Consider the following 14960-nt stretch of genomic DNA (forward strand, 5'->3'; position numbering starts at 1 on the left):
GACAAAATGTATTTGTATCTGAAGGTGAAGATGCCCCTAATTAAAGCCTAAACACTGGTCATGTGACCTTTCAGAGGAGGCACAACAAATCTCTCACAACGCAGAATAATTGTTGGCAGAAGATTTTTCATTTTTATTCCGAAATCTTTGTGGTTTGTGGTCGTGAGGAGCAGTAAGTCTCTGACGCCGAGTCCAAAACAGCCCCACATGGAAGCAGCCCACAGTCGTGACGCTTCAAAACACTCACTTCAAACCACAGACGACGAGACGTTGGAGTTTAATTTGATTTAAAAGTGGAAGTAGGCAACTTTTCAGAGTGAAGCATCCCACTGTATTAATAGTTACTTTGTGATCAAGCAGAAAGACTGCTGTCTGCGAGCGCTAGCATTAGCAACATGGCTAACGCTGCTGCTAGCAGCGTGGCTACAGTCAAAAGCAAGAAACAACTGTGAGAACAGGAAACCCTGATCTCAGTGCCGTGATAAAGACACGAGTAAAACATCTGATTGTATTGATAAATAGGCAGGGTGTGTTATTTAATTTAAAGCAAGAATGCTGTGTTGCTAACGGCTAATGCTACCGCTAACAGCTTGAGAGTAAAACATCTGATTGTATTGATGATTGAAGTAATGTGAGAAAGAGTGCCATCTGCTCACGCTAGCATTAGCAATATGGCTAACTCTACTGCTAGCAGCCTGGCTACTGTCCAGATCTCAGTGCTGTGATAAAGACGACGTAAGATATCTGGGTGTACTAACAAGTAGGCAGAATGTGTAGCAACATGGCTAACGCTAGCACTAGGAGCTTGACCACAAAGCAAGAAACAACCATAAGAACCATAACTAGTAACTCAGTAAGTAGGCAGGTTGTGTTATTTATTGGCTCAAGTAAAGAATGCCATGTTGCTAACAGCTAATGCTAATGGCTAACTCTATGGCTAGCAGCCTGGTTACTGTCCAAAGCAAGAGTAAAACATCCGTTTGTATTGACTAGTGAGCAGATTGTGTTATTTAACGATTAGATAATGTTGGAAAGAATGCTGTCTGCTAATGCTAAAGCTAGCAATATGGCTAACTCTATGGTTAGCAGCCTGGCTACTGTCCAAAGGAAGAAAAAATACCAGAACTTAAATTTCTGATCTCAGTGCTGTAATAAAAACAGAGTAAAACATCTGGTCGTATTGATAATCAATAAGTAAGCAGGTTGTTTTATTCACAGATTAAAAGCACAAAACGCCAAACTATTTCCTATATCTATGATCTGAACGGTGATTTGGTTGCACTGTGACTTTCTTTGTGCTGTAGATCGCGACTTTACTTTCCCGTACAGAGCTGCAAAGCGCCTCTTATAAGCATCTTTTAATTTGAAAATTACAGGCCCGACAGGTGTTTCCTTGCTCCGAATATCGTTGTTTAAATGTCCATTATCAGTCGATTTCTAGCCGTTACACTGTCGCCATTTTCTTCAGTATAAATTAAAGCAAAAAAAGTCGTCTACTTCCACTTTGATTATTTCTTTCAGGTCGTCGTTCGCTGCAGCTTTAGATGATGGTTGATCATTTTTCACAATAAGAGTCCCCCGTGCTTTGATCAAACACTGATCCCAAAACCACTTTTTTTTTAAATTCCCCAAAGATAAAATTCTAACCAAACATTAAAAAAAACAGTCTCTCAGGCAGTTCAGCCACAGAATCGGCCCGGCTCAGACCCGTCGGTCCACCGGTCGAGGCTTGGCCCTACAGCAGGACGCAGAGCTTCTTGCTGACAGTGGGCTGCGGGTTGAGGAAGGCCCTGACGGACTCGGCGAACACGTCCTTTATGCCGTCCTGGTTGAGGGCCGAACACTCCAGGTAGCGGATGGCGTGGATCTGGCGAGCGAGGTTGATGCCCTGCTGGTGGGTGACGGGCGCCTGGTTCTGCTCCTTCAGCTTCCTCTGGGTGTCGGCGTCGTTCCGGAGGTCGCTCTTCGTGCCGACCAGGAGGATGGGAACGCCGGGACAATGGTGAGACACCTGAAGATGTTGATGATGATGAAGTTCAGAAAAAGTGACGGGATGAGAGAACTGTGAGCGACTAACTAAACTTTAAAGAAAAGTTTGATATTTTGGGAGATTTCAGAAATCAGAATTTAGTTTTTCAAATAAAATCAACTGTTTTCATGTTGAAATAGTTGATGAATTAATTTAGCCACTGACAGGCTCAGAGTGTTATTCTAAGTGTGTGACAGCATCATGGAAAGGATCCCTACAGAGAGAGACCTGGAAGATCCTTTTGGTTTAACCACAAACAGCCACAAACACAAGCACACCAGACTCCATTCACTAAAACAGGAATTTAAACTCACAGAACACAGGAGTCTGCTGGTCTAGTTGCTGTGACTTTGGTGTTTTAACACGTTAATTTGGATCCAAACTACCTCTTTAAAACAACAAAGTCACACAATAACACAAACTAACTAACTGATCAAGGCAGCAGTAGACCAGAAACTCCTGTGCTCTGCAAGGTAAAACCAAGGTAAAACGACTGTTTCTATGAATGGAGTCTGGTGGTTAAACCAAAATGATCTGACAGGTGTGTGACAGCATCATGGAAAGGATCCCTACAGAGAGAGACCTGGAAGATCCTTTTGGTTTAACCACAAACAGCACACACACCAGACTACATTCACTAAAACAGGGATTTAACCTCTCAGGACACAGGAGCTGCTGCTGCCTCAATTAGTCAATTCATTTGTATTAAAAACTAACCAGTAAAATTACTTTAATAAAACAGCAAAAGTCTTATTACATTTCTGACATTTTGTTTTGAACAAAATGTTTTTAAAACATCTTTGAAATTTAAAGAAAAGTTCAAGGAACGCTCAGGGGAGACTCGTAGTGAATGATCGAGGGCGTAATTAGACACAAATAATGTTTCCTGATGGTAGCAAATACAAAGTTAATGTCACCACTAAAATCTGGACTGAAATGAATTTCTCTAATCTGTGAGTGTGCGCCCTGTTGCCGGGTGGATTTTGACCTCTGACCTCTGGGTGCCACTTGTGTTTGACGTTCTCGTAGGAGGCGGGGCTCGAGATGGAGAAGCAGATGATGAAGACGTTGGTCTGCGGGTAGGACAGCGTCCTCAGCCGGTCGTACTCCTCCTGACCCGCCGTGTCCCACAGGTTCAGACTGATGGTCCTGCCGTCCACCGTCACCTGAACGCACCACACACACACACACACACACACACACACACCTGGTCAGGGTTTGTGTATCTGTATTTGTAACTATGGTGATAAAAACAAAACAACAAACTGAATCTCAGAAACTACCAACCAGACTTCTATTACATTTTCTAAGAATATCAATGTTTTAATCAAAACTGAAGACAGCTTGGTCTTAAGGAAACTGACTTATTATATCGCTCCCTGCACACACACCAGACTCCATTCACAAAAACAGGGACTTTAGCTCACAGAATACAGGAGCTGCTGGTCTACCGGCGCCTCGGTCAATTAGTTTGTTTGTGTTATTGTGTGTTAAATACATTTTACGTTAGATGCCAACTAACCCGTTAAAACACCAAAGTGACACAATGACATAAACAAACTAACGGTTCAAGGCAGCAGTAGAGCAGCAGTTACCATGTAAAATTACTGATTTTGTGAATGGAGTCTGGTGTGTCTAAAGAGAGTAATATAACAGCTGTTATAACACACACACACACACAGACCTGGCTGCTGTAGTTGTCGAACACGGTGGGGATGTACTCTTTAGGAAAAGCTCCGGTGGTGTAGGAGATAAGGAGGCAGGTCTTCCCCACAGCTCCGTCGCCCACAACCACACACTTTATGCTCTGCATGATGACCTCTGACCTCTGACCCTTCAGCAACCTGCAACACACACACACACATCATGCTGTTAGCGGGCATTCAGACTGAAAACCGTCCCGTTTGTGTAACAGATTAAAAGGTTTAAAGGTTTATCCTTTATTTAAGGGATGCACAGTATTTTTCACATATTTTGTGTTTGAATTGACTTGTAGGAACATAAACCTTCGAAACTGGTCCAGTAGATCGTCTCCACCAGCAGCCAAGAAACAGGCGGTGAACAGGCTACAGTGGCTGATATGTAATCCTTCAAGTCAACTGCTCCTGATCACAGTAGGTCCACTAAAAAAATCTTGTTTTAGCCACTGATAGGCTCAGATTGTTATTCTAAGTGTCTGACAACATTATGGAAAGGATCTCTGCAAACACACCAGACTCCATTCACAAAAATAGTAATTTTATACTATGGTTGCTGATGAACGACTGTCTCAAACTGTTAGTTTATTTTTGTTAATGTGTGACTTTGGTGTTTTAAAGGGTTAGTTTGGGTCCAACATAACATTTATTTAACACACAATAACACTAACAAACTAATTGACTGAGGCAGCGGTAATCCTGCCATTCCCTTCTTCTGTTCTCTAAAATCCCTGTTTTAGTGAATGTAGTCTGGTGTGTGTGCTGTTTGTGGTTAAACCAAAAGGATCTTCCAGGTCTCTCTCTGTAGGGATCCTTTCCATGATGCTGTCACACACTTAGAATAACACTCTGAGCCTGTTTAGTTCATCTTTTTAAAAAATATATATATTAAAAAATAATAATAATGCTCGCACGCTGTGTCTTAGCTGTTTTCTAATGACTTTTGTAATGAATGTTTGGTTTTTATTGAATTTTGTTTATTGTAATTGTCTGGTTGTATGTGCTTCCTGAAATGTTTTAACCCTGATTCAACTACATAAAGCACTCAGTAACGTTAAAGTCAATATTTGTTATTACTATAAATACTATTATTTAAATCACTCAGAAATCAGAATGTTTACAGTGAAAATGAAAACAAAGGGCTGAACAGTTACCTGTCTGAGTTTACCTTCCGGCTGTCAGAGACGCTTCAGTTTCCTTCGGTTAACAGAGTTTGTTCAGAGACTCGTGACGTCCCATCGTCTGACTGCAGAGAGAGGGGGGAGGTAACGGGGGTGAGGAGGGGGGAGAGTTTGTCCTCTGTCAGTATTTGTGTTTATGGAAATGATCCCTGCAGAAGGAAACGGTCTCCAAACAAAACAGAGATGTTATCCTGCACACACACACACATTTGAATGCCAGCGTGACTCAGTGAGGATGCATTAAAGGCTCACACACACACACACACACACACACACACACACACACACACACACACACAGAGTCTGTTTGCATCAAAACTTTATTTACATTTAAATGACAGAGAGACACTTGGTTAGACCCACTTTTCTTTCCTTTGTTTATCTCCAGTCTTATGTAAAAAGCTCAAATCAACCTCAAACACAGCAGCAGTGGTATCAGTGGTCAGAGCTGTCATTTACATACTGTTAAGTGTTTCTGTTATTTTGTCCACCCCCCTTCACTTTTATTAGGTGGCGTCCCGAGTCGTCAGTCCAAGTCATCGAGGACTCCTTCAGGTCGCTGAGGTCATGGATTTGGAATTACGTGGGACGTATCCGAGTCGCCCGCATCAGATTTACATCAGTTACTCAGGACGCGTTAAGGAGGTCATGATGTCAAGTCACCAAGTCATTAAAGGGTAACTAGTACTTTTCAACCTGGTCCCTATTTTTTACATATTTTGGTGTCTAAATGACTGGTAGGTAACAAAAAAAAAACAACTGTTATTCTTCAAAGCTACCAGACTCCATTCACAAAAACAAGAGTTTTACATAGAAACTGCTGGTCTTTCGCTGCCTTGACCATTTAGTTTGTTTTTGTTGATGAGTGATGAGTTGGTGAGTTTGGTGTTTTATAGTCAGTTGCGATCGAACACAAAATTTGTGTAATAAACAATAACACAAACAAAACTAAGCGGATGGAGGCAGCAGCTCCTGTGTCCTGTTCTCTAAAATCCCTGTTTTAGTGAATGTAGTCTGGTGTGTGTGCTGTTTGTGGTTAAACCAAAAGGATCTTCCAGGTCTCTCTCTGTAGGGATCCTTTCCATGATGCTGTCACACACTTAGAATAACACTCTGAGCCTGTCAGTGGATCAAACAAGCTCTTTTAGTGGACCTACTGTGATCAGGTGCAGTTGTCCCAAAGGATCACGTTGCAGCCATTGCAGCCCGTTTGGTGTCTGCTGGCTGAGGTGATCTACTGGACCAGTTCCAACACTTTTACTACCTACCAGTCACTCAGACACCAGGATGTGTAAAAATAGGGCCCATGTTTGAAAAAAATAGAAAACCCTTTCAGCTGTGTTCATGCCCATGTTATGTCAGACCGTCACCATGGTCACTAAAGTCACCAAAACATGCTCAAGTCCCTGAGGTCATGTCAGAATCACCCAAATCTTCTCCAAACTACCGAGGATGGCACGTCTAAAGTCTCCATAGTGTTCTCCGAGTCAGTCAGGTAATGTCGCAGAAAGTTTAGATTTAAATACTTTGAAGCGTCTCCCTTCATGCTTCTGTGTTAGTTTGTGTGAGTAAAGTAAATAAAATGTGAAAAGAGAAGATGGTCAGACGAACATGATTCTGGCGGACCGTGTGCTGAATTGTAAAATACTAACTCTGTGGTGTCTCTCTCCAGATGTCTGGACAGAGAAAGTGGCTCAGCCCAGACTCTGGGGACGCCGACGCCACCCTCCCCCCTCTCTCTCTGGGCGGAGGTCGGCTGATCTCACTCCTGCTGGAAACTTTAACCTCTGATCTCACAGGTTTTTCTCATTTTCTCCCTCTGAGTTTTCTCTCCTTCACATTGCTTAGATGGTAAACTGTGTGACCTCTGACCTTTGCAGCAGTGGAGGAAATATTCAGATCCCTCAGTTAAAGTGTATATGCATGGACAGATAACTAAACGGGCCCGCTGGGCACAGGCCGAGGGGCCCGAAGAGTGAGGACGCCCCTGATCCTCAGCCTCTGTGTGACGGACAGTTAATATTTCATGTTGGGAAGTCGATCGAATGACAAAAGAAACACAAAGAGACTGAAAACCTTTTCAAACAGGCATAAAACAACTACAGAGAGGCTCCAAATGTTAATGAGACAATGAGAATCGACTGCTGCAATAGATGCAAACTGGCTACAAGGAGACTGAAAACAACTACAAAGAGGCTGGAAGCATCTGGAAGCAAAACAACTGTGAAGAAATGTAAAACATCTACAAAGAGACACGAAACACGTAGTTAGAGTCATAAAACAACTATAAAGAGACTCAAAACAACCACAAAGAGACACGAGTGGCCTTCAGGCGACACCTCAGAGTTATTTTAGTGTCTCTGAGTCTCAGAACTCTGATTCACCTGAAAAATGTCACTGAAAGACAACAAACCTTAGTTAGTCTTTATACTCTCGGCCTTCCTCTCTGTGGCTCTTTGAATCTTTAAAAACACAAATGTGTAGTTTGATGCTTAAAAGGGCTCAATAACTGACTGAAACTGCTGCTCACTGCAGGGTTTTTATCAAACAAACTGGAGGAACTGGTGCATTTGTTGGGGACTATTTTCAGCGGCGGATTAATCCCCATTTGTCAGTTGATATTAACACGTCGTTAACCTGCAGAGACACTGACGAACAGTGAAAGAAACGTTTTTTTCTAGTGTTGTAATGACGTCCTTTTGTAACTCCGATGTAGTTCTAGAAAAAAAGGAAGCTCCTCGGTAGAAAAATGTCATTGTGGTTTCATGTTGAAATAAAGCTGCAACTGCAGTGAAGAGAAAAGACAAAAGAACACCCGAGATCAGAGGGACGTGATGTGGTTCGACCGGGATCCTGCATCAGCACGACGGCTAATTAAATTCAAAGAAGAAAAGCATCTCAAACCGAAAGTAGTTTAGGATGTTGGTTACATGGGATTAATTCTAATTATGATGCTAAAGTTCTCAGCAGCTTAACAGCTACTTTACTATAAAAAACAAGAAAGAAACAGTAAATACAGGATGAATAGCTCTTCCTCAAACTGGGACACTTTAAAGCTTTATTCACAATATCTGGCGTCGTATTTAATTAGTTTCGTATGAATTTAAATTGAAAAGAGGAACCTTCACGAGCATTTCTTCTTTTAATTGATTTAACAAGCTAAATTTCATTTCTGCTTTTTCTATGGTGGGTTAGTCTGCATGACAGGTGGAGACCTCCACGTCGTCAATGAGACCGTTCAGGCTCAATATAATCAGTTTAAAACTGCAGCAGAAAATAATGTTTCATTATAATTTAAGTTGGAATAACTAATCAGGAATTATATTTAATTAGAAGGTTCCTTTTAAAAATGTGTCTCTGACACAGTCTGTGTAAAGAAGCGTCCTCTGATTGGTCGGTATCAGTCTGTATAAAGAAGCGTCCTCTGATTGGTCGGTATCAGTCTGTAAAGAAGCGTCCTCTGATTGGTCGGTATCAGTCTGTAAAGAAGCGTCCTCTGATTGGTCGGTATCAGTCTGTGTAAAGAAGCGTCCTCTGATTGGTCGGTATCAGTCTATAAAGAAGCGTCCTCTGATTGGTCGGTATCAGTCTGTAAAGAAGCGTCCTCTGATTGGTCGGTATCAGTCTGTATAAAGAAGCGTCCTCTGATTGGTCGGTATCAGTCTGTATAAAGAAGCGTCCTCTGATTGGTCGGTATCAGTCTATAAAGAAGCGTCCTCTGATTGGTCGGTATCAGTCTATAAAGAAGCGTCCTCTGATTGGTCGGTATCAGTCTGTATAAAGAAGCGTCCTCTGATTGGTCGGTATCAGTCTATAAAGAAGCGTCCTCTGATTGGTCGGTATCAGTCTGTATAAAGAAGCGTCCTCTGATTGGTCGGTATCAGTCTGTATAAAGAAGCGTCCTCTGATTGGTCGGTATCAGTCTATAAAGAAGCGTCCTCTGATTGGTCGGTATCAGTCTATAAAGAAGCGTCCTCTGATTGGTCGGTATCAGTCTATAAAGAAGCGTCCTCTGATTGGTCGGTATCAGTCTGTATAAAGAAGCGTCCTCTGATTGGTCGGTATCAGTCTATAAAGAAGCGTCCTCTGATTGGTCGGTATCAGTCTGTATAAAGAAGCGTCCTCTGATTGGTCGGTATCAGTCTGTAAAGAAGCGTCCTCTGATTGGTCGGTATCAGTCTGTATAAAGAAGCGTCCTCTGATTGGTCGGTATCAGTCTGTATAAAGAAGCGTCCTCTGATTGGTCGGTATCAGTCTGTATAAAGAAGCGTCCTCTGATTGGTCGGTATCAGTCTGTATAAAGAAGCGTCCTCTGATTGGTCGGTATCAGTCTATAAAGAAGCGTCCTCTGATTGGTCGGTATCAGTCTGTATAAAGAAGCGTCCTCTGATTGGTCGGTATCAGTCTATAAAGAAGCGTCCTCTGATTGGTCGGTATCAGTCTGTAAAGAAGCGTCCTCTGATTGGTCGGTATCAGTCTATAAAGAAGCGTCCTCTGATTGGTCGGTATCAGTCTGTAAAGAAGCGTCCTCTGATTGGTCGGTATCAGTCTATAAAGAAGCGTCCTCTGATTGGTCGGTATCAGTCTGTATAAAGAAGCGTCCTCTGATTGGTCGGTATCAGTCTGTAAAGAAGCGTCCTCTGATTGGTCGGTATCAGTCTATAAAGAAGCGTCCTCTGATTGGTCGGTATCAGTCTGTATAAAGAAGCGTCCTCTGATTGGTCGGTATCAGTCTGTATAAAGAAGCGTCCTCTGATTGGTCGGTATCAGTCTATAAAGAAGCGTCCTCTGATTGGTCGGTATCAGTCTATAAAGAAGCGTCCTCTGATTGGTCGGTATCAGTCTGTATAAAGAAGCGTCCTCTGATTGGTCGGTATCAGTCTGTAAAGAAGCGTCCTCTGATTGGTCGGTATCAGTCCGTATAAAGAAGCGTCCTCTGATTGGTCGGTATCAGTCTATAAAGAAGCGTCCTCTGATTGGTCGGTATCAGTCTGTAAAGAAGCGTCCTCTGATTGGTCGGTATCAGTCTGTGTAAAGAAGCGTCCTCTGATTGGTCGGTATCAGTCTATAAAGAAGCGTCCTCTGATTGGTCGGTATCAGTCTATAAAGAAGCGTCCTCTGATTGGTCGGTATCAGTCTGTAAAGAAGCGTCCTCTGATTGGTCGGTATCAGTCTGTATAAAGAAGCGTCCTCTGATTGGTCGGTATCAGTCTATAAAGAAGCGTCCTCTGATTGGTCGGTATCAGTCTATAAAGAAGCGTCCTCTGATTGGTCGGTATCAGTCTATAAAGAAGCGTCCTCTGATTGGTCGGTATCAGTCTATAAAGAAGCGTCCTCTGATTGGTCGGTATCAGTCTGTATAAAGAAGCGTCCTCTGATTGGTCGGTATCAGTCTGTATAAAGAAGCGTCCTCTGATTGGTCGGTATCAGTCTGTAAAGAAGCGTCCTCTGATTGGTCGGTATCAGTCTATAAAGAAGCGTCCTCTGATTGGTCGGTATCAGTCTATAAAGAAGCGTCCTCTGATTGGTCGGTATCAGTCTATAAAGAAGCGTCCTCTGATTGGTCGGTATCAGTCTGTATAAAGAAGCGTCCTCTGATTGGTCGGTATCAGTCTGTATAAAGAAGCGTCCTCTGATTGGTCGGTATCAGTCTGTAAAGAAGCGTCCTCTGATTGGTCGGTATCAGTCTGTAAAGAAGCGTCCTCTGATTGGTCGGTATCAGTCTATAAAGAAGCGTCCTCTGATTGGTCGGTATCAGTCTGTAAAGAAGCGTCCTCTGATTGGTCGGTATCAGTCTGTATAAAGAAGCGTCCTCTGATTGGTCGGTATCAGTCTGTAAAGAAGCGTCCTCTGATTGGTCGGTATCAGTCTATAAAGAAGCGTCCTCTGATTGGTCGGTATCAGTCTGTAAAGAAGCGTCCTCTGATTGGTCGGTATCAGTCTGTAAAGAAGCGTCCTCTGATTGGTCGGTATCAGTCCGTATAAAGAAGCGTCCTCTGATTGGTCGGTATCAGTCTATAAAGAAGCGTCCTCTGATTGGTCGGTATCAGTCTGTAAAGAAGCGTCCTCTGATTGGTCGGTATCAGTCTGTGTAAAGAAGCGTCCTCTGATTGGTCGGTATCAGTCTATAAAGAAGCGTCCTCTGATTGGTCGGTATCAGTCTGTAAAGAAGCGTCCTCTGATTGGTCAGTATCAGTCTGTAAAGAAGCGTCCTCTGATTGGTCGGTATCAGTCTGTATAAAGAAGCGTCCTCTGATTGGTCGGTATCAGTCTGTAAAGAAGCGTCCTCTGATTGGTCGGTATCAGTCTGTAAAGAAGCGTCCTCTGATTGGTCGGTATCAGTCTATAAAGAAGCGTCCTCTGATTGGTCGGTATCAGTCTGTAAAGAAGCGTCCTCTGATTGGTCGGTATCAGTCTGTAAAGAAGCGTCCTCTGATTGGTCGGTATCAGTCTGTAAAGAAGCGTCCTCTGATTGGTCGGTATCAGTCTGTGTAAAGAAGCGTCCTCTGATTGGTCGGTATCAGTCTGTGTAAAGAAGCGTCCTCTGATTGGTCGGTATCAGTCTGTAAAGAAGCGTCCTCTGATTGGTCGGTATCAGTCTGTAAAGAAGCGTCCTCTGATTGGTCGGTATCAGTCTGTAAAGAAGCGTCCTCTGATTGGTCGGTATCAGTCTATAAAGAAGCGTCCTCTGATTGGTCGGTATCAGTCTGTATAAAGAAGCGTCCTCTGATTGGTCGGTATCAGTCTGTATAAAGAAGCGTCCTCTGATTGGTCGGTATCAGTCTGTAAAGAAGCGTCCTCTGATTGGTCGGTATCAGTCTGTATAAAGAAGCGTCCTCTGATTGGTCGGTATCAGTCTGTGTAAAGAAGCGTCCTCTGATTGGTCGGTATCAGTCTGTATAAAGAAGCGTCCTCTGATTGGTCGGTATCAGTCTGTATAAAGAAGCGTCCTCTGATTGGTCGGTATCAGTCTGTAAAGAAGCGTCCTCTGATTGGTCGGTATCAGTCTGTAAAGAAGCGTCCTCTGATTGGTCGGTATCAGTCTATAAAGAAGCGTCCTCTGATTGGTCGGTATCAGTCTATAAAGAAGCGTCCTCTGATTGGTCGGTATCAGTCTATAAAGAAGCGTCCTCTGATTGGTCGGTATCAGTCTGTAAAGAAGCGTCCTCTGATTGGTCGGTATCAGTCTATAAAGAAGCGTCCTCTGATTGGTCGGTATCAGTCTGTATAAAGAAGCGTCCTCTGATTGGTCGGTATCAGTCTGTAAAGAAGCGTCCTCTGATTGGTCGGTATCAGTCTGTATAAAGAAGCGTCCTCTGATTGGTCGGTATCAGTCTGTGTAAAGAAGCGTCCTCTGATTGGTCGGTATCAGTCTGTATAAAGAAGCGTCCTCTGATTGGTCGGTATCAGTCTGTATAAAGAAGCGTCCTCTGATTGGTCGGTATCAGTCTGTAAAGAAGCGTCCTCTGATTGGTCGGTATCAGTCTGTAAAGAAGCGTCCTCTGATTGGTCGGTATCAGTCTATAAAGAAGCGTCCTCTGATTGGTCGGTATCAGTCTATAAAGAAGCGTCCTCTGATTGGTCGGTATCAGTCTATAAAGAAGCGTCCTCTGATTGGTCGGTATCAGTCTGTAAAGAAGCGTCCTCTGATTGGTCGGTATCAGCTTTAGGGCGGGACTACCTGCTCACTAACTCTTCGGGGAACAAACATCACTTCTGGCCCCAAAAACCAAGATGGCAACTTCGAAAAACACGTTGAGAGAAAAGAGGAAGAACAGTCGAGATCAGTGGAGAAACCTGCAGCAGGCTGAAAATGACTGAAACACATTCATCGAACCCCAAACAGGGGAACAGGGACATTTGAAATAACGGACTAGCAGAAGTCTTTCCTCTCTGTAGTTGAGGGAAATAAAAGCTCAGATCCAACATCATGTCTCCTTCATGGTCTTACTGGTCTCGTATCCCAGCGTTTCAGGAACTACCGGCGCTGGTTTCGTCTCGTCAGCTGTGTTCTTTTTCTGTGCTTGTATTTAATTTTGCTGGTTCGGGAAAAGTCTCCTGACCCACAGAGGAACCGAGTCATCCTGCAGCTGAAGCTCTGACGGGAAAATCTCTAAAATTGGAGTCAAGAGGTTCACAGAAAGTGGACTTTTTCTGTCTTTTAATAATCAGAAAAAGTCCCCGTATGAGAGCAGAGAAGACAAGAGAGGAGAGAAGAAGACACCTGCTGAGCAAACTGACAAGATTATAGTATTTTCAAAAACAGGAAGAGGTCGTGAACATGTGCGACTTCGACCAGGTGGTGGACTAAACCAGAACAAATGAAATAAAACCATACTGAGTAAGCTAAGCAGGCCGGTCCCTCAGAGTCCAAGATGTTAAGTAACAGATGTTCCTCGTGTGAACAGGCCGCACAAACTGGGCCAAACTGGGCTAAAACCAGACAGAATAATGGACCGGATATATTACCAGAGTATATTGGACCCTACCAGGGCTCAAACACTGGAGCATACCTGACTAAACTGGACTAAAACACTGGAGCATACCTGACTAAACTGGGCTCAAACACTGGAGCATACCTGACTAAACTGGACTAAAACACTGGAGCATACCTGACTAAACTGGACTAAAACACTGGAGCATACCTGACTAAACTGGACTAAAACACTGGAGCATACCTGACTAAACTGGGCTCAAACACTGGAGCATACCTGACTAAACTGGGCTCAAACACTGGAGCATACCTGACTAAACTGGACTAAAACACTGGAGCATACCTGACTAAACTGGGCTCAAACACTGGAGCATACCTGACTAAACTGGGCTCAAACACTGGAGAAAAATTGACAAAACCAGGACTAAAGTACTGGAGGACACTGCTGAAACATCCGATCAAAATTAGACTAAAATATTTGAACAAACCAAGACAAAAACACCACTGAATATCGGACCATACAAGAGTTAAAAGACCAAAACCAGGACTAAACCACTGGAGCATACCGGACTAAACTGGGCCAACACACCCATTCAAATATTTGGCAAAACCAGGACTAAAACACTTGAGGATACTGGACTAAACCAGGACTAAAACACTTGAGGATACTGGACTAAACCAGGACTAAAACACTTGAGGATACTGGACTAAACCAGGACTAAAACACTGTTAAAACAGTGTTTGAATCAGACACATGAGAAGAAGAGTCAGAAGATCAGACAGCTCATCCAGGTGATCGAAACCACTTTGACTGAAGGTGAGCTCACCTGAGACGCCAGGAAAACTGTGCCTACACAACTACAGTGAGAGCAGTGGGTCAAAGGTGAAGCAGGAAGTGAGTCTGTAAACTGGGATGGGTTTTTTCTCCAGCAGACATTTTGGGGAATATTTTCTGACATGATGGTTTGTTTCCAATTTGTCCAAACCAGGACTAAATCACCAGAGAATACTGGACCAAACCAGGACTAAATCACCAGAGAATACTGGACCAAACCAGGACTAAATCACCAGAGAATACTGGACCAAACCAGGACTAAATCACCTCTGAATATTGGACCAGTTTTTCACCAAACCTGTCTGATTGTCTGGCTGCTCGGGCCTCCAAACGTTGATTTACATACATCCTAGTATTACTAACAAAGTCTAGAACTGGCAAAGGAAAAGTCCTCCATTTACCGTACGGATGCAGTGTTACCTAACCCCCCCACCCCCCCACCCCCCAGACACCACAAGCCAAAGAGGAACTGGTCTGTGTTGAAACCGAAACAGGAAGGGTTTGTCCGGCACTCTGTTCATCCAGCAGTGTGAAGGAAGAGTGTTTACCTGAACAAACCTGAAACGAGCTGAACTTGTTCACTCAGTTTGTTTAATTTAAATCAAGATATTTATCGCTCAGAAGTCCTCGTGTACAGTTGGCCGGTGGATGAGGACACTGCAAACACAGTTCTGGTCTTAAACTCCAATGAACAGAAGGCCAAACCTGGGCTAAAATACCACAAAATGTTGGATCGTCCAGGTCTAAAACTCCAGATATCAAAGGGCCAAACTGGTGCTAAAAC

General features: G+C 43.4%; 1 protein-coding gene across 1 annotated transcript in view; it reads right to left on the reverse strand.

Annotated features, from left to right (window-relative positions):
* Nucleotides 1-106: 106 nt before the first annotated feature.
* Nucleotides 107-14960, reverse strand: part of rhogb (ras homolog family member Gb) — a 17089-nt gene continuing 2235 nt past the window's right edge. The window contains exons 2-5 of the mRNA XM_070843087.1: nt 4881-4972; nt 3714-3873; nt 3025-3195; nt 107-2011 (exon numbers count right to left, since the gene is read on the reverse strand). Of these exons, the coding sequence (XP_070699188.1) occupies nt 1736-2011; nt 3025-3195; nt 3714-3842 (576 nt within the window). The 5' untranslated portion in view covers nt 3843-3873; nt 4881-4972 and the 3' untranslated portion in view covers nt 107-1735. The remainder of the gene's footprint in view (nt 2012-3024; nt 3196-3713; nt 3874-4880; nt 4973-14960) is intronic.

Source organism: Pempheris klunzingeri, chromosome 14 (genome assembly GCF_042242105.1).
Source record: "Pempheris klunzingeri isolate RE-2024b chromosome 14, fPemKlu1.hap1, whole genome shotgun sequence".
Taxonomy (NCBI): Eukaryota; Metazoa; Chordata; class Actinopteri; order Acropomatiformes; family Pempheridae; genus Pempheris; species Pempheris klunzingeri.